Source organism: Oncorhynchus gorbuscha, linkage group LG16 (assembly GCF_021184085.1).
Source record: "Oncorhynchus gorbuscha isolate QuinsamMale2020 ecotype Even-year linkage group LG16, OgorEven_v1.0, whole genome shotgun sequence".
NCBI classification, from domain to species: domain Eukaryota; kingdom Metazoa; phylum Chordata; class Actinopteri; order Salmoniformes; family Salmonidae; genus Oncorhynchus; species Oncorhynchus gorbuscha.
Window position 1 is genome coordinate 2,985,255 of NC_060188.1, and position 27,359 is coordinate 3,012,613.

Here is a 27,359-nt window from a genome sequence, read left to right on the forward strand (position 1 = left end):
TCATGCCCTCAGATACATCATGCCCTCATCATGCCCTCAGATACATCATGCCCTCAGATACATCATGCCCTCAGATACATCATGCCCTCAGATACATCATGCCCTCAGATACATCATGCCCTCAGATACATCATGCCCTCAGATACATCATGCCCTCAGATACATCATGCCCTCAGATACATCATGCCCTCAGATACATCATGCCCTCAGATACATCATGCCCTCAGATACATCATGCCCTCAGATACATCATGCCCTCAGATACATCATGCCCTCAGATACATCATGCCCTCAGATACATCATGCCCTCATCATTCCCTCAGATACATCATGCCCTCAGATACATCATGCCCTCAGATACATCATGCCCTCAGATACATCATGCCCTCAGATACATCATGCCCTCAGATACATCATGCCCTCATCATGCCCTCATCATGCCCTCAGATACATCATGCCCTCAGATACATCATGCCCTCAGATACATCATGCCCTCATCATGCCCTCATCATGCCCTCAGATACATCATGCCCTCAGATACATCATGCCCTCATCATGCCCTCAGATACATCATGCCCTCAGATACATCATGCCCTCATCATGCCCTCAGATACATCATGCCCTCAGATACATCATGCCCTCATCATGCCCTCATCATGCCCTCATCATGCCCTCAGATACATCATGCCCTCAGATACATCATGCCCTCATCATGCCCTCATCATGCCCTCAGATACATCATGCCCTCAGATACATCATGCCCTCATCATGCCCTCAGATACATCATGCCCTCAGATACATCATGCCCTCAGATACATCATGCCCTCATCATGCCCTCAGATACATCATGCCCTCAGATACATCATGCCCTCATCATGCCCTCAGATACATCATGCCCTCAGATACATCATGCCCTCAGATACATCATGCCCTCATCATGCCCTCAGATACATCATGCCCTCAGATACATCATGCCCTCAGATACATCATGCCCTCATCATGCCCTCATCATGCCCTCATCATGCCCTCATCATGCCCTCAGATACATCATGCCCTCAGATACATCATGCCCTCATCATGCCCTCATCATGCCCTCATCATGCCCTCAGATACATCATGCCCTCATCATGCCCTCAGATACATCATGCCCTCAGATACATCATGCCCTCAGATACATCATGCCCTCAGATACATCATGCCCTCAGATACATCATGCCCTCAGATACATCATGCCCTCATCATGCCCTCAGATACATCATGCCCTCAGATACATCATGCCCTCAGATACATCATGCCCTCAGATACATCATGCCCTCAGATACATCATGCCCTCAGATACATCATGCCCTCAGATACATCATGCCCTCAGATACATCATGCCCTCAGATACATCATGCCCTCAGATACATCATGCCCTCAGATACATCATGCCCTCCTCAGATACATCATGCCCTCAGATCAGATACATCATGCATCCTCAGATACATCATGCCCTCAGATACATCATGCCCTCAGATACATCATGCCCTCAGATACATCCCTCAGATACATCATGCCCTCAGATACATCATGCCCTCAGATACATCATGCCTCAGATCATCATGCCCTCATCATGCCCTCATCATGCCCTCATCATGCCCTCAGATACATCATGCCCTCAGATACATCATGCCCTCATCATGCCCTCATCATGCCCTCATCATGCCCTCAGATACATCATGCCCTCAGATACATCATGCCCTCATCATGCCCTCAGATACATCATGCCCTCAGATACATCATGCCCTCAGATACATCATGCCCTCATCATGCCCTCAGATACATCATGCCCTCAGATACATCATGCCCAGATACATCATGCCCTCAGATACATCATGCCCTCAGATACATCATGCCCTCAGATACATCATGCCCAGATCATCATGCCCTCAGATACATCATGCCCTCAGATACATCATGCCCTCAGATACATCATGCCCTCAGATACATCATGCCCTCAGATACATCATGCCCTCAGATACATCATGCCCTGATACATCCCTCAGATACATCATGCCCTCAGATACATCATGCCCTCAGATACATCATGCCCTCAGATACATCATGCCCTCAGATACATCATGCCCTCATCATGCCCTCATCATGCCCTCAGATACATCATGCCCTCAGATACATCATGCCCTCAGATACATCATGCCCTCAGATACATCATGCCCTCAGATACATCATGCCCTCAGATACATCATGCCCTCAGATACATCATGCCCTCAGATACATCATGCCCTCATCATGCCCTCAGATACATCATGCCCTCATCATGCCCTCAGATACATCATGCCCTCAGATACATCATGCCCTCAGATACATCATGCCCTCAGAAGACAGTTCTTATGAATAAAGGCAGCTGAACCCCACGCTGCGTCTGACCTACTTTCAGAGGAAGGAGTACACAACTAGATCGGTGGAGGAGGAGGTGGCTGTATAGAGAAGGCCACAACAACTAATCACACGGTTTACACTGGCTGATGTTCTTCAGGCTGTATCAATGCACTGATCAACTTTCTTCTTCATTACTGTAATCAAGACAACACACTACATGGGACAGTAACTAACTAACCTTTCCTCAATGGGCTACATTCACTGAAGGCCTTGTATCTCTCTGCAGGAGACGAAATCCAATATATTTCTTTAATGAGTTGTTCTTCTTGTCTGCCTTCTTTGTGTGAGAAACTTAACCCTGTAAATACTTTTTTTTTTGCACCAACCAAAGATCCTGTATTCACTTTCTATGTCAATTGAGCGGCGCAATGGTACATTATTGTTTTGGGCCTCCGGGTGGTGCAGTGGTCTAAGGCACTGCATCGCAGGTGTGTCACTAGAGATTCTGGGTTAGAGTCCAGGCTCTGTCATAGCCGGCCGCAACCGGGAGACCCATGGGGCGGCGCACAATTGGCCCAGCATCGTCCGGGTTCGGGGAGAGTTTGACCAGCAGGGATGTCCTTGTCCCATTGGGCACTAGTGACCCCTGTGGCGGACCGGGCCCAATGCACGCTGACACGGTCGCCGGGTGTACTGTGTTTCCGCCGACACATTGGTGCGGCTGGCTTCCGGGTTAAGTGGGCATTCTGTCAAGAAGCAGTGCGGCTTGGTTGGGTTGTGTTTCGGAAGACGCACGGCTGTCGACCTTCGCCTCTTTCGAGTCTGTACGGGAGTTGCACCGATGAAACAAGTCTGTAACTACCAATTGGATACCACGAAATTGGGGAGAAAAATGGGTAAAAAAAAATCTATTTTAAAAATGGTACATTGTTTCATCTCTCTGCAGTAGTAGTGATGGAACTAACTCACCTCCAGCAGGGTAGAGGTCAGGTGGGGTCAGGAGGAAGTCCATCTTGTCCTTCAGGTCATCCTCATTCTCCTGCTCCCACAGAGCGCCTGTCTGCCTCCACAGGTCAGCAGCTCGTTGACTAGAAGTTAGAGAGACAAATAATGATAATGCATGTCCATCCTGCCACGGCAGACCCAGGATTCAAACCCATGCCATAACCACGCAATGTACAAACACAAAAGCCCAGCCTTGTTGGCTGCTACTATTCCCTCTATCACACCAAACCTACTGTATAAGTAGGTATCTACTACAGTAATCTGCACAAGCAAAGCAGATACAATATGTGTGTATTTGTGGCTGCATATTTCCTAGGTCTGACAGAGTGAGTGAATGGTTGGTATCAAAGGCAGGGTGGTTAAGGACTGGGTCAGTCTTTTGAATTAAAGGCTGTCAATTCAGGAAGTAAACTGAAATTACAATTCAAAATTGGAAAAAACGGCATCTATTTTCAAGGAGTAGAAGCTAGTTATTTCAAAAGTTTAAAACAAATTGAATTTTGAATTAAAATCACTTCCTGAATTGACGGCCTTCAATCCGAAATTGAAATTGCAGTCAATTCAGCCCTATATAATAGGTACCTTATCTCTGGGATGTCATCGCTGAGGCTGCTCAGTAGGAGGGGGATGAGCTTGTGGAAGTAGGAGTATCTGTCTCGCAGGTGGAGCAGCCAGTCACCAACAACCACAGTCACAGCTTTTCTCACCTGGAGGAGAGAGAAATGGGATGAAACTTTAAAAAAAAATCCAAATACATATATATATATATATATTTATATACAGTGGGGCAAAAAAACATTTAGTCAGCCACCAATTGTGCAAGTTCTCCCACTTAAAAAGATGAGAGGCCTGTAATTTTCATCATAGGTCCACTTCAACTATCACAAACAAGATGAGAAGAAAATAATCCAGAAAATCACATTGTAGGATTTTTTATGAATTTATTTGCAAATTATGGTGGAAAATAAGTATTTGGTCAATAACAACAGTTTATCTCAATACTTTGTCATATACCCTTTGTTGGCAACGACAGAGGTCAAACGTTTTCTGTAAGTCTTCACAAGGTTTTCACACACTGTTGCTGGTATTTTGGCCCATTCCTCCATGCAGATCTCCTCTAGAGCAGTGATGTTTTGGTTTGGGGCTGTTGCTGTTGCTGGGCAACACAGACTTTCAACTCCCTCCAAAGATTTTCTATGGGGTTGAGATCTGGAGACTGGCCAGGACCTTGAAATGCTTCTTACGAAGCCTCTCCTTTGTTGCCCGGGCGGTGTGTTTGGGATCATTGTCATGCTGAAAGACCCAGCCAAGTTTCATCTTCAATGCCCTTGCTGATGAAAGGAGGTTTTCACTCAAAATCTCACGATACATGGCCCCATTCATTCTTTCCTTTACACGGATCAGTCGTCCTGATCCCTTTGCAGAAAAACAGCCCCAAAGCATGATGTTTCCACCCCCATGCTTCACAGTAGGTATGGTGTTCTTTGGAAGCAACTCAGCATTCTTTGTCCTCCAAACACGACGAGTTGAGTTTTTACCAAAAAGTTCTATTTTGGTTTCATCTGACCATATGACATTCTCCCAATCTTCTTCTGGATCATCCAAATGCTCTCTAGCAAACTTCAGACGGGCCTGGACATGTACTGGCTTAAGCAGGGGGGACACGTCTGGCACTGCAGGATTTGAGTCCCTGGCGGCGTAGTGTGTTATTGATGGTAGGCTTTGTTACTTTGGTCCCAGCTCTCTGCAGGTCATTCACTAGGTCCCCCCGTGTGGTTTTGGGATTTTTGCTCACCGTTCTTGTGATCATTTTGACTCCACGGGGGGAGATCTTGCGTGGAGCCCCAGATCGAGGGAGATTATCAGTGGTCTTGTATGTCTTACATTTCCTAATAATTGCTCCCACAGTTGATTTCTTCAAACCAAGCTGCTTATATATTGCAAATTCAGTCTTCCCAGCCTGGTGCAAGTCTACAATTTTGTTTCTGGTGTCCTTTGACAGCTCTTTGGTCTTGGCCATAGTAGAGTTTGGAGTGTTGTGGACAGGTGTCTTTTATACTGATAACAAGTTCAAACAGGTGCCATTAATACAGGTAACGAGTGGAGGACAGAGGAGCCTCTTAAAGAAGAAGGTACAGATCTGTGAGAGCCAGAAATCTTGCTTGTTTGTAGGTGACCAAATACTTATTTTCCATCATAATTTGCAAATTAAATTCATTAAAAATTATACAATGTGATTTTCTGGATTTTATCCCTCACATTTTGTCTGTCATAGTTGAAGTGTACCTATGATGAAAATGACAGGCCTCTCTCATCTTTTTAAGTGGGAGAACAATTGGTGGCTGACTAAATACTTTTTTGCCCCACTGTATATATCAAATCAAATGTATTTATATAGCCCTTCATACATCAGCTGATATCTCAACGTGCTGTACAGAAACCCAGCCTAAAACCCCAAACAGCAAGCAATGCAGGTGTAGAAGCTAAATATATATTTTTTAAATTGTAGGGCGGGGGAGGACCCCCAGTTTGGGAACCACTGCAGTAACTGTTGGTGTAAAAGAAAAGCAGCCTTTATTAATATGTTGGATTGATTAGATTGATCAGTTTGTTTATTTTGGTAAGACAAACATTTATCCCACATTTATCTAACAAGGAAAATAAGAATCTAGATTAACTCAGTAATAACATAATTAGTCTAATCATTAACACTAAATGTCACTAGGAGTATTTGAGAATTATCTGCCAGATTTGACAGAGCCAACCTGTGGTGAGTCGTCAAACAGCCTCTGTGCCAGGTGAGAGAGCACATCGTCCACGTTCTTCCCCGTGCCGTACTGGATGACCGCTCCAGTGGCCTCGATGGTGGACACACGCACACGGGAATGCTGATGAGAGATGGTCTGCATCAGGGGCTTGACCAGGCTCTCTGCCTGCATGTGGAAATGTTCTGGGAGAGAGAAGCATTTCAAACAAGATGAATGCAAGGTGACTGTCACTTCATGGCAAATTATAAATTAGGGCACACTTTCCTGAATCTTATCAATACATTCAATGGTTATACATGTATTCAGAGAGACCATACATAGCTAGCTCTGTAGGGCATGCAAATCACAGAGAAACAAATGATTGTTTTTGTCCCATTGTCTTTATTTCAATTAACTTAATTAATAATTCATATTTATATTAAATGACAACCTGGGAGAGCTTTGGAGTGTGTAGAAAAAAAACTTATAGCCACAAAAAACAACCACTCTGACACAGCTTGGTCAGGTGTCCATACAATGTGCAACCATGGCAACCCTATAACTAGCTAACTAACTAGTTAGCCTAATGTGTGGGCTAACTAGAATACACACATTATATTCTCAACCATCTTACCTGGTACACTTTTTGCAAAATGAACAGTGCATTTGCAACTCTCCCTTTTGACGTCTGGGAAAGGGTCGACAATAGTTCTCTGCAATATCTTCATCATATCGTCGAGGTAGGGAGCTAGGTGCCTGCCACACACCTCCACTGTGAGAGTCAGAACCTCCACCATGGACAGCCTAAGTTCCTCCGCGGGCTCCAGGATCTCTTTCCCGCCGAGCCGCTGCGTCAAAGCGGGCATGAGATAAGGCAACGAATACTCCGGTTGAGGAACACACCGAATAAAATCTCCAAGCATGTGTATGGCAGTCTCTCTGCATCTTTCCATAGGATCTGACAGGCATTTCAGGAGCGACTTCAGCAGACACGTGAAAACCTCCTGCAACACGCTGCTCGAAAGCCCTTTATCAATAGTTTCTCTTTTGATTGCTTCAAGCGCTCGTTTTCTTGTGGTTTTGCTGTCTTCGTTGAGACAGTTTAGATGTCGAGCAAGCGCTCTCAAAACTTCAGAAGCAGCACGTTCTTCTCCGGCCGCCATAGTTGTTGCCATTTTCACTGTTGATATGGCAACGATCAGCGTTGAGACAAACATACTTGCTTTACGATAACTCTAATTCAAACATTGAAAACTTTATTGACAACTACGCAGTTTCATGCAATGCAGTGGAAATTAATCTACATATATGGAATATATATGTATGGAATATATTTATATGGAATTTGACATAATGTATTTTTATTACAGAGAGTCATTGATGTGTATGTTGAATAGCATGATGAAATATATATATCTTATAATATAAATAGTATCACTTATACTATAGCAATATAATAACTGTAGTATAACAGAGTTGAAATATTGTGCTTTCATATCACATTCTTCTTTAGGTTAGGATTATGATATTTTATTAAGTCTGTCAGTAACACAACTTGGCAGAGCCCAATGATGGACTTTGTATCACAGCCTCATAACTAAGCCTTTTAACAAATGCGCAGAAATTTGTAATTTGGTGCTTTCTCTGCATGAGCAGGTCGGGAGCAGGTCAGGAGCAGGTCAGGTCTGTCAGTGTCGTCTGTCAGATAACCGTTTCTCTGTCTGATACTGCTGAGAAAAACAAACAAACACCTGCCCTCTTCTTATGAAACTGGTGTATTGAACATGACACGATGATGTGGACATCCACATAAGGAACGCCACGGCACATCATTATTTAAACATTTGAAATGAGGGAAAGGATTGTAAGCTTGTTGCTGGCCTCTTTATTCAGTTGCTTTGCGGCTGAATAAAAAGTGACAGATTGACGTCATTGAGACAGACGCAGAGCGAGCCCCAGCGAAAGAAGCAACCGAGCAGCGGCAGAGCATCTTCTCCAGCTACAGAGTAGCCTACCTTGCAAACAACATCCGTAGCCAAGAACCTCTGAGCATCCCCGGAAAATAACGGTAAGAAACTGAATGGCACAACGAATATCTTATCTGGCAAAACCTCAACGTGTTGACGTATTTATCAGCATATGCAACTAGGCTTGAATATTGCTTTTTGTTTAGCCATGGTTGTGATTTGGTTGTCATCTTATGTGAGAGACATGAAAGATAGACTCGTGCCCGGAAACACTTAAACAGGTGCTGCTTAGGAAACATTTGATTTTCACAGAAAATGATATAATAGCTCGCTTGCCAATTTTAAATGTTAGACATTGAGGCCAATGATAAGCTGCCTTACAGTCATCTTCCATGGAAATATGGAGGTTATGGGTTTATGATAGCTAGCTAACCTTAGCCTACTTAGTTTTAGTTTTAAGCTTGCTAGCCAGCTATGTAGTAGCTAGTTTCAGAGGCCAGCTACAGTAACACATCAACCGTGATGTTTCCTTGTAATTTAAATAGCGGAAGTGAATTTGCGGAGGCTTTGTATAGCTATCTCTGTCCCTAATCTGACTGTCTTTACATATTATTCCATTACAGACTACCTTGTTGTCAGAAGATATTACATAGTTTAAAAAACAAATGATTTGAGAATGCATCCTTTATTTGACAGTGTTGCTGATGTGGGCTAGGCTATGTAAAGGTGGAAATAGATTGAGGTGACAATAAACAATATGCTCCTCTAGATAGTGTGACTGTAAGTAACTATGCATTACACCTGCAACAGTTACTGAATTATGATTTGATTATGCCAAGGTATTGCTTTGATTAATCTAGTAGGCTAAGTGTCTGGTCATCAACAACCCTTATTAATTAATAGGCCTTTGTCTATTGTAGTTTGGAGATCCAGCCCCTATCACATTTAAAGAAAAACTGACCGAGACAGACACAAAAACAACCAGGGGCTGATATTTCTCCTCATTCTGACAACCTCTCCTCTTCTCCCCTACTCTTCTTTCTCTCACTCTCTTTTTTTCTCTCTTTATATCTCTCTCCCCTTCTCTTCTCCTCTTCATCGTTTCCTCTTCTTCCCTCCCCTCCACTCCTCCTCTCCTCTACTCAACTCTTCTCATCTTCTCCTCTTTTCCCCTCTCCCCTCCTCCTCTTTCCACCTCTCGTCTCCCCCTCCCCACCCCTTCCTCTTCTCTCCTCTTCTTCCTGTGTCTGCTCTCTCCTCAACCTCCCCTACTCTTCCCTCCTGTCCTCTTTCCACCTCTCCTCTCACCACCTCCCCTCTCTTCTCCCTTCCTCTTCTCCCTTCATCTCCTCTCTCCTCAACCACCCCTCCTCTCCCCCTCTCTGCAGATAAAACAGATAAATAACATGGCCACCTCCTCCTCCCCTAATCTGGAAGAAGATGAGAGTCTGAAGGGCTGTGAAGTGTTCGTGCAGAAGCACAACATCCAGCAGATCCTCAAAGAGTGCATTGTCAACCTGTGCATCGCCAAGCCTGAGCGTCCTATGAAATTCCTGCGGGAGCACTTTGAAAAGCTGGAGAAGGTTTGTGAATTTCCCTAAATCTCCCCTTATTTGCGACCTAAAGCTCCCTTGAAATTTTTACTGCATCTTTGTTCTTTGAAAATATATTTTTACCAACAATAATATTTGTTGTTTGTGACTATCTATTTAGTTTTTTCGTGTATAGTGTCATTATGAATGTATGTCAGTAATGTTTTGCTTATGTGTGAATAATTTCTGTTGAATTGCACTCTGCAGAAAAGCAAGGATTTGCTATCAACGTATTGACATGTCATACACAAATGAACTGGAAGGCATTGGAATTGAGCTGAGTAGAAGCTATTATTGTTGTTTCATTTCACTGAGGTGGATCTATTTTCATTAGTCGATAGTCTTTTACATCAGAATACATGAGAAAGGAGACTGTTATGCCCATGTTTTTTTATCCTCAGTATATTTGTAAATAAATAGCCTAGGGGTATCCTAGCTGTCAGTTTCATGATAATACTACATTTGTCTAATTGAGCTTTCAACTCTCCACACAATGGTGGGGTACATTAGCTGAGGGCCTGGGAGCATTAGGGGCACAGAGACAGGGACAGTCTGTGCCCCATCCACAGACACACAGGCTGTGTTGTATGGACGTTGTCTATCCACAAGTGTCTGTGGGACAAACCGGGAACGACCCGTTACTGTCTGGTGCCTGGACTGACAGATTACGGAATAGAACTACAGAATGGTGTGAATTTCTCAGAGGTTAGAGAAAAGAGGGGATAGAAGAGGAAATAAAGGAGGGAATCTCTCTCTGAATGTATTAGCTCTGGCTGGCACCTCCATAGCGAGACACCTTTATAGATCAGCCCAGCTGGTGTGTATATTCAACCTCTGGAGCCCTCAGCCCTTGAAAGTACAGGGTCCTGTCAACTCTTTGATAAGTCAGGATAGTTAGTTATTTATTTCACACACGCCATGTTGAGGATTCAGCAATGGCTGAATTATAGGCTATGTTAAAGGGAAATGTAACAACAATTCTACTTCATATTCTTCATCTCCAGCACCACTCCCAACATCAACATATGTGAAAATGATGTGTTTCTATGTTTTGTATTAATAAAGACAGAGGAAAATAAACCAATTTGTAAACACTTATCTCCCTCTAACTTTTAAAAATTGTATTTATTTTTTTACACTTGCCTTTAAGGGAGCTTTTTTTTCTATAGAATAGACTATCTTTATTTTTCCTAGAGGGAACTTTGGTTGTGGTGTTGCACTGTCTCCGTTCACTACATTTGTGTCGAGTTCGATTGACTTTATTCCCATGACTTTCTTTGTAGTAGATGTGTAGGCCTAAGTGGTATTGGATTTGGTTAGAATACCCTGAATCTCAATCAGGTGATTTCTTTATGACTGTTTTTCAACTGTTGGTATGATAAGTTTTAGCCCATTACGGAACTGTCCACAGAGAGGCCTGAGGTGTCATCTGATGTGTTTGAAAACAATGGGCTCTCAGAGAAATGAATAGACCAGAGTTGTCTGGTACACTGAATGGTGGTCAACCCAATAGCCCATGGTGACTCCAGGTCTACAACAGAAGGAGTGATTGTGTGACCAGATCAGATACAGAAAGGGGATGAGGTAGGTGAGGACTGAGAAGTGAGCCTAGGGTTGGTGTTGCAGTCTACTCCCGTCAATGCAGCGTGTTTGTGTGTACGTTCGCGTCCATAAGGGGTGATTATCCCAGTGTGAGTTTATGTGAGTCATCTGATGATACTTTACTGTGTGTTGGTTCACACACCACTATCTGATGATTCCTCTGACCCAGTTGCATTGTTAAGGCGATGCAGTGTTCAGTTCCTCAGTAGGGTCTAAACCCCTCAGACTTCTAAAATGCTCAGTAGCCTTTATATTTCCCTTCTAGTCATTTATCTGAGACGAGTCTTCCGCAGCAGCTTACAATAAACACATTGAATACATGGAACAACCAACACATGACTCAAGCACAGTAAGTAAATGCTTCTTCAATGCTTTGGTTTTTACCCTAAAACACTACACAGCTGATTTAAATCATCAACTAATCATCTAGCTTTGATCATTTGAATCAGCTGTGTAGTGTAAGGGCAAAAAACAAAACATGGAGCCCTTGGGATCCGAGGACTGAGTTTGGGAAACGCTCCTTAAACCTAGTCCTGGACTAAAAAGCATGGTCAGGCTTAATCTGTGTCCGAGAAGCCAGTCCTTAGTGTTAGTTAGTTAGTTAGTTAGTTTATAGTCACTGTGTTGGAATAGAGCGGTCGCTGGAACTCTTGAGTTCAATTACACAATGGCTTTAAAAGAAGGCCTCGTTCTGGTCCAGAAATCACCATAGGTTTTTACTCTACAACGGCTGTAGCTGTAACTAATCCTGTGCATCCTCCATCCTTCTGTGTTGTGATATTATAGAGGATTACCCAGGCCAGGGAGCGTGCAGCACACAGCATGTGTCACAAGGATTGTAAATACAGTTTTTTCATGCATTTTCCAGATTATTATGGTTGGCCTACCCACAGTTCTTTATGCTGGGTTTTTATGCGTGATAATTTACAGTTCAGAGGTGTGTGTTTGTGCATATGCCCCTGTGTGTGTGCACGTTACACGTGTGCGTATCTGCGTATATGCACGTGTGTGTGTGGGTGTGTCTGTGTGTGTGTGTGTCTCTGTGCGTACCTGTGTATGTGCACGTGTGTGGGGGATGGTGCCCCTGTCCTAGCTGCAGTGCTAGCCCCAGCAGGTTTCTGTTGTCAAGGAGACCATGGAGCATAGTGTGAAACAGAGTGTTGCTAGTCTGGTAGGGCTGAATCTAGAGGGAGACAAAATGCAGCAGAGAGAGAGAGTGTAAAGTTAAAATGCTAATCGGATCACTTAGGCTTTACCATGACATGTATATTGGAGATGCTGCCAAATTTAGTTTGGCAGCATACGACATTTAGCCTATACGAGTTTAGCCTATACGACATTATCTGTCATGACCTGGCTCAGATGCTTCTTTATGAGATGGTATATGGTTCTGAAGGATCTTTGTCTTTGTTACATTAGGTAGTCCACAATGCTGTCCACATCCTTTAAGAACATGTAGCATACAATATGAATCCTCAATATGTCATGTTGCTGAAGCTCACTTCATTTCAAACACCGCAGGCCTAATAATCAACCCCACTACAACAGTGTTGTATCATATTACTTAGCTAGCTAGCCCTCCTAGTCTCATATAATTTAGCTAGCTATCCCTCCTAATCTCATATAATTTAGCTAGCTAGCCCTCATATTCTCATATAATTTAGCTAGCAAGCCCTCCTGGTCTCATATTACTTAGCTAGGAATACCTAGGATAGGATAAGTATTCCCTCTCACCCCCCCCCCCCCCTTTAAGATTTAGATGCACTGTTGTAAAGTGACTGTTCCACTGGATGTCATAAGGTGAATGCACCAATTTGTAAGTCGCTCTGGATAAGAGCGTCTGCTAAATGACTTAAATGTAAATGTAGCCAGCCCTCCTAGTCTCATATTACTTAGCTAGCTAGCCCTCCTAGTCTCTTATTACTTAGCTATCTAGCCCTCCTAGTCTCATATAATTTAGCTAGCTATCCCTCCTAATCTCATATAATTTAGCTAGCTAGCCCTCATATTCTCATATAATTTAGCTAGCAAGCCCTCCTGGTCTCATATTACTTAGCTAGCCAGCCCTCCTAGTCTCATATTACTTAGCTAGCTAGCCCTCCTAGTCTCTTATTACTTAGCTAGCTAGCCCTCCTAGTCTCATATAATTTAGTTAGCTATCCCTCCTAATCTCATATAATTTAGCTAGCTAGCCCTCATATTCTCATATAATTTAGCTATCTAGCCCTCCTAGTCTCATATTACTTAGCTAGCTAGCCCTCCTAGTCTCTTATTACTTAGCTAGCTAGCCCTCCTAGTCTCATATTACTTAGCTAGTTAGCCCTCCTAGTCTCATATAATTTAGCTAGCTAGCCCTCCTAGTCTCTTATTACTTAGCTAGCTAGCCCTCCTAGTCTCATATTACTTAGCTAGCCAGCCCCCCTAGTCTTTTTGTTTTGACAGTATATTGTGCAGTGCAGTGTCTGAGGGTTGACTTCCCCTCAGCTCCCCATGGGCTCTCTATTCTCAGTGTGGAGGAGGGAGGAGGATAGTCTGACTGTGTTGTCTACTGCAGTCTGAAACCTGGAGAGGAGGAGGGAGGAGGATAGACTGACTGTGTTGCTTACTGCAGACTGAAACCTGGAGAGGAGGAGGGAGGAGGATAGACTGACTGTGTTGTCTACTGCAGACTGAAACCTGGAGAGGAGGAGGGAGGAGGATAGACTGACTGTGTTGTCTACTGCAGTCTGACACCTGGAGAGGAGGAGGGAGGAGGATAGACTGACTGTGTTGCTTATTGCAGTCTGAAACCTGGAGAGGAGGATAGACTGACTTTGTTGTCTACTGCAGTCTGAAACCTGGAGAGGAGGAGGTAGGAGGATAGACTGACTGTGTTGTCTACTGCATACTGAAACCTGGAGAGGAGGAGGGAGGAGGATAGACTGACTGTATTGCCTATGCAGACTGAAACCTGGAGAGGGACTCCCTGCTGCAGCTTGGAGACAGCAGACCATGATCAGTCACACTGTTTACACATAGACAGTAGAGCCACTGGGACCGTGAATAACACTTCTGATTGAACATGTCTTCAACCATGTTGTGAAGTCTGATTGTTGTGTGTGAGAGAAATGAAGCAGCCTTTCCAATATTTCAGTGCATTATTGGTTAGACTGCTGAATTTCATCAGAAAACAATTTAAAAAACATACGCTAGAGACACAACCTGTCTGGCTGTAACTACTGTATATGAAGTGACGTTGGTGTGTGTGTGTGTGTGTGTGTGTGTGTGTGTGTGTGTGTGTGTGTGTGTGTGTGTGTGTGTGTGTGTGTGTGTGTGTGTGTGTGTGTGTGTGTGTGTGTGTGTGTGTGTGTGTGTGTGTGTGTGTGTGTGTGTGTGTGTGTGTGTGTGTGTATATATCGGGGGTGACACTATACTCAATACTTGATTCTCTATTCATGTAGGGATGTGATGATGATGATGATGATGATGAATGTGTTTTGGATGTTCGTGTTTGTTACACGAAACACATGAACTTGTTACACTGAAACACATGAACTTTTGGGTCAGTGTTTTTAGGTTTAAATCTAGCTCTGAGGTGTTCTGCTGTGAGGTCAACGAATCTGGAGTCTAGAACTTGCTTTCCCTCTCTCTTTTCTCTCCTCTCTTTGTATGTGCTGTGATTCTAGATATTTTGTTTATTTTTTGTTTATTAAACAACTATTTGACTGACCTCGGTTCAGTTATTTTTATTCCATTTAGTTCATTTTTTCTTCTTCTGTGAGCTCAGTGTGCACATCGCACCGTTTCTCTGGAGATAAATCAGATCCAGCCTGAACTGTTGATGTAGAACGGAGTCGTAGTTTCCAACAGTCCAATATTCCACATAGTTTGTGGTAATTAAAATGTGCTAATTAAATACAATGACAATAATCCATTGCGCATCTACTTGTCCGGTCTGTGTTTGTTTTATGCTACGGAAGAGACAGGAAAATGCACGATCATGAAGTGATATAGAGAGCATCTGTTGCTTTGCGAGGAATCTCTACCTGAAAATACATGAGCTAAGTGATTGATAGTTGGTATTCAGCAGTCATAAAGTATACGTTATTTACTTTAAAGAACTACTAAAATAGCGATTTTGTCAGACAGCATAGGCAGCAGTTGTAGAGATGAGGACTTGTAATTAAATAATAAAGTCATCAAATAAAACCAATGCAATATACACAACAACTGAAATATTTTGTAATGTGAATGTCACGTCTGCGCCTGCTTCTCCCCTCCGGCGTACGACATCGCCAGAGTTCTAACCACCGGTCCTGGGATTCATCATTATGTACACCTGGCACTCATCATTACGAGCACCTGTGAATCATTATGACTCACATTATGATTCACACCTGGACTCCATTACCTTCATCATTTCCTCCCCTTTATATGTCACTCTCCCATATTCACTCACCAGTTGGTATAGTTCTTGTGTATTGGCATTCTGCTTTATGTTAGTGTCGTTTTGTTGTTTTATTAGACCGTTTCAGCTGCTCCCGACTCACCATTACATCATTACAGTGAATAACTGATGGTTTATACATGATAAGCAGCAATGAGCAGTAACTACCATCATGGGACTTAATTGGTTTATTCTGTTACAGCATTCAACCCAACTAATCAAAACCGAATACCGACCTTAAAAAGCACAAATCGCTCAGCACTATATGACTCCCTTCTCGCTTTCTCTCTCTCAAACACACACAGACAGTCACTCATTCACTTACTCTCTCCGTGTTTGGGAGAGAATGTTCTGTGCCCTACAGATGAGCTGTTGACAGATGATCTAGCCTCTGACAGACTGTCTCTCTCTGCACTCAGAGGAGAAGAGTTGAAATGAAAGGAGTGGCTTTTAAATCATTTTCATCACCATCCCTCTCTTCTCTATTTCTCACCTCTCACTTCTATGTATCTCTCTGCCTCTCGTTCTCTTGCTTTGTCAGGCTCTCCTTCATCAGTAGTTGATGACGTGGGTTCTGTTCTAGTCTGTATGGGTGTTATTCAACTTTTCTCCCGTCACCCATCTGAGGGGGTAACCTAGGCAACCAGAGAACAGATAGCCTCCAACTCTGTATTTAATAGTCACGGAACCCAAGTAGTGATGCACCGATATGACATTTTTGGCCGATACCGATATTTGCCTTGCCCAAATTTTTTTTTATCCTAATCTGACAATTATATGCATATTCTGGGCCTGAGAAATAGGCACTTTCATTTGAGTACGTTTTTCATCCAAACATCAAAATACTGCCCCCTACACTCAACAGGTTAAACACGCAAAGACCCAAACGCCGTTCCATAGTATGTATGTTGTGAAGCTAATAGCAGTGACGCTATTACTGTGTAACTCCGGTAGGGCAACATCTGAAAAATAATGCATTTGGTAATGTGTACCGGTGCTCAACCAGTCGGCGAAAGCCAACATCACGCACGACAGAGAACGGTTGATTGTCAAGGGCAATGAATTCCATTATCTTGGCTTTAATGGATTTCGCCTTTGATTTGTCTCGCAGAAATGTTCTTACTCTTTCAAATGACTGCTTGACTTGTTGACTGCTTGTTCCACACAGCAGACATTGTGGGCTAATTTAGGAATGCTGTGTTGCACGTGTAGGGCCAGATTTTACATGACGTCATTACGTCATGTACCTTCATTATATAGGTATGTGCTTCAGCTTTAACATCTGTTTTGCACATCGGCGTTAAACTAGACATCGGCCGATACCGAAGTGGGCATTTTTAGCTAATATCGGCCGATTTCGAAATGTTCACTGATATATCGTGCATCCCTAAATAGAAGAGCCTTTCTTCCAAACTTTTCTCTTCTTCAAATGCCTCTTTTCCAATTCTGAGCCAACTAGATCATCTTCCTTTAAGTATTATCCCACAGACCACAGACTCTAAAGCTTGTCCCAAATGACACCCTATTCCCTATGGGCCCTGGACAAAAGTAGTGCACCAAATAGGGTATAGGCTGCCTAACCTTGTACCTTGGCATAGTTTCATGCATGATTCATCACTCACACAGTATCTTTCACACCTGTCTCGCGAGACACACACCCCATACTCCTAGGGGGACTCGTCAGATCTGTGTGACTTTTTAACACAGTTTTTTAGACTAATGCAGCGTTTACCAAACTAGAGGTCATGACCCCATGTGGGATCTCCTGATTTGACCTCTGTCAGTAACCTCCGGTAGCCGCTAGATGCGTTTGTGAGTCTTTCTGGGTAAGTCTCAAAAAGCTATGCACACCTGGATTGTACAATAATTTCCCATTATCCTTTCAAAAAATCTTCAAGCTCTGTCAAGTTAGTTGTTGATGATTGCTAAACAGACATTTTCAAGTCTTGCCATATATTTTCAACTCGATTTAAGTCAACACTGTAACTTGGCCACTCAGGAACATTCAATATCAGCTTGGTAAGCAACTCCAGTGTAGATTTAGCCTTGTGTTTTAGGTAATTGTCCTGCTGAAAGGAGAATTTGCTTTCCAGTGTCTGGTGGAAAGCATGACTGAACTCAAGTTTTTCTCTAGGATTTTGCATGTGATTCGCTACATTCCGTTTATTTTTCACCCCCCAAAAAACAAAAAAAAAAAACATAGGCCTTGCTGATGACAAGCATACCCATAACATGATGCAGCCACCACCATGTATGAAAATATGAAGAGTTGTACTCAGTGATGTGTTGTGTTGGATTGGCCCAAAAGATAACACTTTGTATTCTGGACAAAAAGTTCATTTCAAAGAGAGTGCATGTTTTGGAATGTGTTTTATTCTGTACAGGCTTCTTTCTTTTCACTCTGTCATTTATGTTCGTATTGTGGAATAACTACAAGGTTGTTGATCCAGCCTCCGTTATCTCCTATCACAGCCATTCAACTCTGTAACTGTTTTAAAATCACCATTGGCCTCATGGTGAAATCCCTGAAAACATACGCTTTGTCATTATGGGGTATTTCTGTGTAGACCAGTGACACAAAATAAACATGTAATCAATTTTAAATGTAGGCTGGAACACAACAAAATGTGGAAAAAGTCAAGGGGTGTGAATACTTTCTAAAGTGACTGTATGGATCCTCTGTTTCCCTTTCCAATGACCACAAGCTGCACAGGGCTGATTAGAACAGAGTGGACAAGACCAGGCACTAAATCAGACAGGGGGAAAGACCAGCATCTATGATGATGTTCTTTTCTACACAGAATATACAAAATCATTGGCTGATAATCTTCTGAACTTCCCAGTACCTTTCTGATGCATTTCAGTCACTTCAAACCATACTTCCTTCAGATGTAAATACTGTCAGTAGTACTGCCAGACTGATTTGTAATAGACTGTCATAGCTCCAATGAAGGAAGTTAACATTGGCCGTTGATTACATATGGATATCAAAATGTGGTCGCGGGCCAACACGTTGTTGAACCCCTGGGCTAATGTGATGTCTGTGTGTCTGTTTCCTTGGCAGCAGTTACAGTAAGAGGGCTTTGTGTGAAATAACAGTTTAGGGCCATTCATTCTCTTTCATCCATTCATGCTTTTTAATGATGGTCTTTTATGGTCTGTGCAACAGCCCCAGTTCCAGCTCCAGCCCTAGCCCTAGCCAAGAAGCATCCCCAATATTATTAATGACCCATGTGGAGGGCCACGTCTGCATCCCAAATGGTACACTATTTACCATGTAGTGCACTACTTTTGACTACTTTTGACTATGGGCCCTGGTCAAAAGTAGTGCACTACATGGTAAATAGGCTGCCATTTGAGACGCTGACCAGTTATTGCCTATAACTAGGAAAAACACAGCTATAACTCCATTGAGAGGAAGTCAAGGAGCCCGTCCCAAATGGCATCCTATTGAAAAGATTTGGCATGGGTCCTCAGATCCTCAAAGCGTTCTACAGCTGCACCAATGAGAGCTGACTGGTTGCATCACCGTGTCAGAGGAAGACCCTAGAAATTGCCAAAGATTCTAGCCACCTTAGCCGTAGACTGTTCTCTCTGCTACCGCAGGGAAAGTAGTACTGGAGCGCCAGGTCTAGGTCCAAAAGGCTTCTTAACAGCTAATCAAATGGCTACCTGGACTATTTGCATTGACCCCCATTCTTTCTTTATACTGCTGCTACTCTCTGTTTATTATCTATTATCTATGCATAGTAACTTTACCCCTACCTCCATGTACATATTACCTCAATTACCTCAACTAACCTGCACCCCTGCACATTTACTCAGTACCAGTACCCCCTGTAGATAGCCTCATTATTGTTCTTTTATTGTTGCTTTTATTTTTTACTTTAGTTTATTAGTAAATATTTTTCTTAACTGCATTGTTGGTTAAGGGCTTGTAAGTAAGCATTTCACAGTAAGGTTGTATTCAAATACCTGTTGTATTCAAATTTGATTTGATTTGATAGTGCATTAATCTTGACCAGAGCCCTATGAACTGAGGGTGTGGCTCTGACCATCTAGGTTTGGCTGGATGTCACCCAGGAAACATGTTCATATTGGCCCAATGCGGGCTAAAATATTGGCCTCACGTAAGCTTCCCACAGTGGGCCGATGCCGGTTGCACATTGCCTCCACATTGGACCCCAAGGCATTGGTCAACTCTCTACTGATCAAGTGGATTAATAGTTTCCTTGTGAACCGTACTCAACAAGTGAAGTTTAACTCCGCCATCTCTACATCTAGAACGGTGAATATGGGAGTCCCTCAAGGTTGAGTTATTTAACACGCTGTACACAAACGATTGTCAAGCCTCTGACGCAGCCCACATGTTTTTTAAATATGCAGATAACACTGCTGTTGTGGGTTTCCTCCACCCAGACCAAGCCTCTCGTCAAGGTTTTGTCAGAGAAATGGCTCAATTCATCCAGTAGTGTGCAGATAACTTTCTTGAAATAAACATTAAGAAAATAAAAGAGCTGGAAATTGATTTCAGAAGGAACAAAACTCCACTACCCCCGACAAAGACTAACGGGGAATCAGTCGATAGAGTGACCACATAGAAGTACCTTGGAATTGAAATAGACAAACTGAAATTCAATGACTGTGCCTTTGCAAAGATAAAGAAATTGCAACAGAGAAGGTTTTTTTAACGCAAAATGAACCATTTTAATGTCTTACAAATGTTCTATAAATCTGTCCTGCAGTGTGTGCTGTCCTTTGGTCTGATATGCGTTGTTGGAAACATGCAAGTTCAAGACCAGGTCAAGCTTCAGCGCTTGATTATAGACTGCGGGAATTACAATGGGTATAGATCACGAATCAGCCACCAACCTGTACACAAAACTCACCCTCCTAAATCGTGAAAGCATTTTACAGGGCAGTACCCCTCCTCAAAACTCAAAACTCATTCACCGCAGCAGCCCGACAAGGGAAAAGAGACTTCTTCTTCAAAAGAAAATGAAAACAGATAGATATGGGGACTCTTTACTCCAACAGCCATATTGCACTTTCACTTTAAATGTGTAGCTACAGCACTTTGAATGAATTATTTGGTGTAGTTTCTGTGTTTTCATGTTTAATGTACTGTTTTTTTTTAAAACACATAATAATAATAATAATATATGCAATTTAGCAGACGCTTTTATCCAAAGCGACTTACAGTCATGTGTGCATACATTCTACGTATGGGTGGTCCCGGGGATCGAACCCACTACCCTGGCGTTACAAGCGCCATGCTCTACCAACTGAGCTACAGAAGGACCATGACCAAATGAATTTGCCCCTGGTGGGATAATAAAGTTGATGTGAATCTGAATCTGGTCCAGTGTGGACCAGTGTGGGCAGCCCATATCTGGTGAGGGCAGCCCATATCTGGTGAGGGCAGCCCATATCTGGTGAGGGCAGCCCATATCTGGTGAGGGCAGCCCATATCTGGTGAGGGCAGCCCATATCTGGTGAGGGCAGCCCATATCTGGTGAGGGCAGCCCTCACTTTGCTTGAAATAAGCCCTTATTTTCCCAGCAAACGTCCACAATTGGCATGATGTAAGCTGCCCACATTGGGCTGATGCACATTTGCTTTGTGAATCTGTTTCCCTGTATCTGTGTGTGGCCCCTCTCAGGCTCTCTATGGCTCCATCTCCTCTGCTCTCCTCTGAGTGAGTGAGTGTTGTTTTGTAGCAGCAGGCCCAGAAACAGTTCAGTTCTGGTTCAGTGGCAGCTAACAGCAGGTCAGACATTTTGGAACGTCCATTGATTGTAGAGTGGAGACTGATCCATTGCTTTGTAGAATCTGTTTCCATTGACTGTAGAGTGGCCCCTGATCCATTGACTGTAGAGTGGCTCCATTGACCTCTGCTGATCCATTGACTGTAGAGTGGAGACTGATCCATTGACTGTAGAGTGGAGGCTGATCCATTGACTGTAGAGTGGAGACTGATCCATTGACTGTAGAGTGGAGGCTGATCCATTGACTGTAGAGTGGAGACTGATCCATTGACTGTAGAGTGGAGACTGATCCATTGACTGTAGAGTGGAGGCTGATCCATTGACTGTAGAGTGGAGGCTGATCCATTGACTGTAGAGTGGAGACTGATCCATTGACTGTAGAGTGGAGACTGATCCATTGACTGTAGAGTGGAGACTGATCCATTGACTGTAGAGTGGAGACTGATCCATTGACTGTAGAGTGGAGACTGATCCATTGACTGTAGAGTGGAGACTGATCCATTGACTGTAGAGTGGAGACTGATCCATTGACTGTAGAGTGGAGGCTGATCCATTGACTGTAGAGTGGAGGCTGATCCATTGACTGTAGAGTGGAGACTGATCCATTGACTGTAGAGTGGAGACTGATCCATTGACTGTAGAGTGGAGACTGATCCATTGACTGTAGAGTGGAGACTGATCCATTGACTGTAGAGTGGAGACTGATCCATTGACTGTAGAGTGGAGACTGATCCATTGACTGTAGAGTGGAGACTGATCCATTGACTGTAGAGTGGAGACTGATCCATTGACTGTAGAGTGGAGACTGATCCATTGACTGTAGAGTGGAGACTGATCCATTGACTGTAGAGTGGAGACTGATCCATTGACTGTAGAGTGGAGACTGATCCATTGACTGTAGAGTGGAGACTGATCCATTGACTGTAGAGTGGAGACTGATCCATTGACTGTAGAGTGGAGACTGATCCATTGACTGTAGAGTGGAGACTGATCCATTGACTGTAGAGTGGAGACTGATCCATTGACTGTAGAGTGGAGACTGATCCATTGACTGTAGAGTGGAGGTGGTCGAGGCCTTTACCCTCTCTGTTACTGCTCAGAACACCATACAGGGAATCAGCAGGCTAATGTTATCAATGCTGCTCCAGACCTCTGAGGGTGCCGTGTGTATCTGCTGAAACATCTAACCACACACACACACACCAGGCCTGCCTGCCTGCCTGTCTGCCTGCCGGCCTCAGGTCGCTGTTGTGCGTCAGAGAGTGTGAGACCAGCTGCCCTTTTTCTATATCTCTCTCTCTCCTTATGTTATGGAGAGACCCAGTGATTGGGTCAGGCTGGCCCTGCAGGGGAGAATTAGATGATCACCTGGCCCATCATGAGTCCTGGAGCCTGCAGCACGTACACAGTGTTCACATCAACAGGGCTATGAACCTGTGGCATACTAGGATAACATAAAGGCTGTAAGGAAGGGACATGGTAGCAGTCGTAAGGACCATGAGGCTCCAGGAGGATCGGAGGCAAGCAGGTAAAGCTGGGTGATTATATTAACAATGTGTTACTGGATCGGTCCACCAAATGAGTCCCTTTTGGGTAGTAATATAATAATAATAATATATATATATAATAATAAGAGACCAGCTGCCCTGGGTAGTGTGGGTAGTGATTACACCTCATTTGTACATTCTGTCATAAAGAGCACATGTTCAACTTAATAAAAACACGTTTCCCATCTTAAGAGGTTAAATAAAAACATGACTATAGTTAGTGCCCTTTAAATGCCCAATAACAGGGGTTGACTGTAACAGGGGTTGACCGTAACAGGGGTTGACCGTAACAGGGGTTGACCGTAACAGGGGTTGACCGTAACAGGGGTTGACCGTAACAGGGGTTGACCGTAACAGGGGTTGACCGTAACAGGGGTTGACCGTAACAGGGGTTGACCGTAACAGGGGTTGACCGCAACAGGGGTTGACCGTAACAGGGGTTGACCGTAACAGGGGTTGACCGTAACAGGGGTTGACCGTAACAGGGTTGAAGATGTCTTAAATCAGCCGTAAATCCCCTTATAATGGGGTAATGGAGGTATGTTGTGTGCAACAGGGAGGAGAAATTGAATGCAAACCTTTTTTAATGTATTGTGAAACCATTTCCAGCCTGTGTATCTACAGTATGGGGAACAGGGGTGACGTTTTATGCTCAGTTTCCCACCACAAAACATCAGAAAATGGCCAAAAAGAGAAGCAGCTCACCTGGTTTTACACTATGATTACACTATTCTTCAATGTTTATTAAAAACACATTTTTAAAGGAATAGTTGAACAGTAAAACGAGAGTTCTTCAGAAAATCTTCAGAAATGACTTTGTCAAAGCAACAAAATGACTAGTGCTTTACAGTGATAGTGAAAACGTGGGTTAAATCTTCCTAGAAGGGACACAGAGGGACACAAGGGGGCACAGAGGGATACAGAGGGACACAGAGGGGCACAGAGGGACACAGAGGGGCACATGGGGCACATGGGGCACAGAGGGGCACAGAGGGACACAGAGAGACACAGAGGGGCACAGAGGGACACAGAGGGACACAGAGGAACACAGAGGGGCACAGAGGGATACAGAGGGACACAGAGAGACACAGAGGGGCACAGAGGGACACAGAGGAACACAGAGGGATACAGAGGGACACAGAGGGACACAGAGGGACACAGAGGAACACAGAGGGGCACAGAGGGACACAGAGGGACACAGAGGGACACAGAGGAACACAGAGGGACACAGAGGAACACAGAGGGACACAGAGGAACACAGAGGAACACAGAGGGACATGTCAAAATGCTGAATTTGGGCACAGTTGTTGAATTTTCCATGTAGCCTATATTAAAGGGCACTTAATAGAAGTTGCTTTTCAAATTCAATATTGGTGCAGATTTTCTACTTCAAATATCAAAGGGATGCAAAAGGGACTCATTTGGTGGAAGGAAAGCCACCACCATTCACCACCACCTCCTACACTGTGTGTATGAGTTGTTGGCTTAATCAACCCTGAGAAGAGAGGAGGAGAGGAGTAGCAGGACAGTCAGTGGTTCTGTCCCGGGTGATGAGAGGCTGTGGTCTGGCTTGTTGTCTCACTGACTGTGACTGTGGATGGATGGGTTTTAATAGGTCTGTCTTATACAATACAGACACAGCAGACCCAGGAACAGGCTGATTAGACAACAGGTCAGTACTGCTCACCTCACAGCTGGGCTCTCAGCTTGCTGTACCATCATGACTACACACACACACACACACACACACACACACACACACACACACACACACACACACACACACACACACACACACACACACACACACACACACACACACACACACACACACACACACACACACACACACACACACACACACACACACACACCGTATACCAGGGTATTTTGAAATACCAACAGTATGATTTTCAGTGCTGTAAAAAACTAACCTTATAACACACACAAACACATACTCATTCAGGCACACACATGCATACACACATCCGCACATACACACACCCGCACACACACACAGGCAGTGCACACTCACTCGTTATGGTGATTTTATGCAGCCAATAATACATTGATTTGTGAAGCGTTCACTGTGTTCTACGTGCTGTTGTCATGAGTCTTGGTCTCATGCTCTCCTCCTGCCTGATCACAACCACCTGCAGCTATCACTGGGATAATGTCTCCTATGTAAATATCACCTCTCTCTCTCTCTCTCTCTCTTCCTCCATCTCTCCCTTAACTCCCTCCATCACTTTCTTTCTCCTTCCTCTCATCCATCCTTCCCTCCCTCTTTCTCCATCCATTCATCCCTCCACCATCTTTCCACTTAAACCTGGTGTATCTCTCTCTCTCTCACACATTCCATTTCTACCAGATGTCCCATTCCTATGTTTAAGTGTTTGAAGCTGTACTAGTCCCAGTCACAGTCTAAGTCTTTCTCTGCCAACAAGAATTCCTGCTGGCTTTCTGCTTTCTACCCAGAGAGATGGAACAGGCTGAGGCTGCTGGGCCAGCCTGCTGGCTTTCTGCTTTCTACCCAGAGAGATGGAACAGGCTGAGGCTGCTGGGCCAGCCTGCTGGCTTTCTGCTTTCTACCCAGAGAGATGAAACAGGCTGAGGCTGCTGGGCCAGCCTGATGAAACAGGCTGGCTTTGGGCCAGCCTGCTGCTTTCTACCCAGAGAGATGAAACAGGCTGAGGCTGCTGGGCCAGCCTGCTGGCTTTCTGCTTTCTACCCAGAGAGATGAAACAGGCTGAGGCTGCTGGGCCAGCCTGCTGGCTTTCTGCTTTCTACCCAGAGAGATGAAACAGGCTGAGGCTGCTGGGCCAGCCTGTTGGCTTTCTGCTTTCTACCCAGAGAGATGAAACAGGCTGAGGCTGCTGGGCCAGCCTGCTGGCTTTCTGCTTTCTGAAAAAGCAGCAGCTGCATATGGGTTCCCTCTGGGGCTGGTGAGGTGGTTGTTGTTGACTCGCGGTTGAACCGTCCACAGTCAGTAATTAGTAGTTTGGAAGGAGGGCCGACGGTCTGTGTGTGTTAGACCTTTGTGGAGGTCCCAGGCTCTGTGTGGTGGGAGAGGGAGGGATAAAAACAGAGCAAGAGAACTGTATTCCAATCGGTGCCGTCATCCTCAACGGGTCACAAGAAACAACTAGGGAGGTCATACTGCCTCTTAGCTGTGTCTGGGCCCTGAGTGGACCAAATGTCTTTAGATGGAGATGTTTCTAATCAGCCAATATTTACAGGAATGAAATCATTCACACAGGGCCTTTGTGGTTTCTGTAGGGATATGATTGTGTGATTCATCAATTCTGTCCTAAACACCACTCCCCTTTGAATTCCTAAAATCACTCCCATCAGACTGCCTATTTTAGCATTCCTCTGTCTCTCCCTCACTCCCCTGAAATATTAGACCCTTCACTGTTCTGAACCTCTCTCTCTTTCTCACTCCCCTGAAATATTAGACTCTTCACTGTTCTGAACCTGTCTCTCTGTCTCACTCCCCTGAAATATTAGACTCTTCACTGTTCTGAACCTGTCTCTCTCTCACTCCCCTGAAATATTAGACTCTTCACTGTTCTGAACCTGTCTCTCTCTCACTCCCCTGAAATATTAGACTCTTCACTGTTCTGAACCTGTCTCTCTCTCACTCCCCTGAAATATTAGACTCTTCACTGTTCTGAACCTGTCTCTCTCTCACTCCCCTGAAATATTAGACTCTTCACTGTTCTGAACCTGTCTCTCTCTCTCACTCCCCTGAAATATTAGACTCTTCACTGTTTTGAACCTGTCTCTCTGTCTCACTCCCCTGAAATATTAGACTCTTCACTGTTCTGAACCTGTCTCTCTCTCTCACTGTTCTGAACCTGTCTCTCTCTCCTCTATTCACTGTTCTGAACCTGTCTCTCTCTCACTCCCCTGAAATATTAGACTCTTCACTGTTCTGAACCTGTCTCTCTCTCTCACTCCCCTGAAATATTAGACTATTCACTGTTCTGAACCTGTCTCTCTGTCTCACTCCCCTGAAATATTAGACTCTTCACTGTTCTGAACCTGTCTCTCTCTCTCTCACTCCCCTGAAATATTAGACTCTTCACTGTTCTGAACCTGTCTCTCTGTCTCACTCCCCTGAAATATTAGACTCTTCACTGTTCTGAACCTGTCTCTCTGTCTCACTCCCCTGAAATATTAGACTCTTCACTGTTCTGAACCTGTCTCTCTCTCTCACTCCCCTGAAATATTAGACTCTTCACTGTTCTGAACCTGTCTCTCTCTCTCTCTCTCTCTCTCTCTCTCTCTCTCTCTCTCTCTCTCACTCCCCTGAAATATTAG

At 44.1% G+C, this 27,359-nt stretch overlaps 2 protein-coding genes across 2 annotated transcripts in view; one reads left to right on the plus strand and one right to left on the minus strand.

Moving 5' to 3' along the window:
* LOC124000389 (dynein axonemal assembly factor 5-like) overlaps positions 1–7,330 on the minus strand; it is an 83,904-nt gene extending 76,574 nt beyond the window's left edge. The window contains 4 exon segments of the mRNA XM_046306709.1: positions 3,349–3,467; positions 3,967–4,091; positions 6,150–6,334; positions 6,766–7,330. Coding sequence (XP_046162665.1) covers positions 3,349–3,467; positions 3,967–4,091; positions 6,150–6,334; positions 6,766–7,306 — 970 coding nt within the window. The 5' untranslated portion in view covers positions 7,307–7,330.
* Positions 7,331–7,829: 499 nt separating this feature from the next.
* LOC123999673 (cAMP-dependent protein kinase type I-beta regulatory subunit-like) overlaps positions 7,830–27,359 on the plus strand; it is a 432,723-nt gene continuing 413,193 nt past the window's right edge. Inside the window, 2 exon segments of the mRNA XM_046305653.1 lie at positions 7,830–8,199; positions 9,487–9,681. Of these exon segments, the coding sequence (XP_046161609.1) occupies positions 9,505–9,681 (177 nt within the window). The 5' untranslated portion in view covers positions 7,830–8,199; positions 9,487–9,504.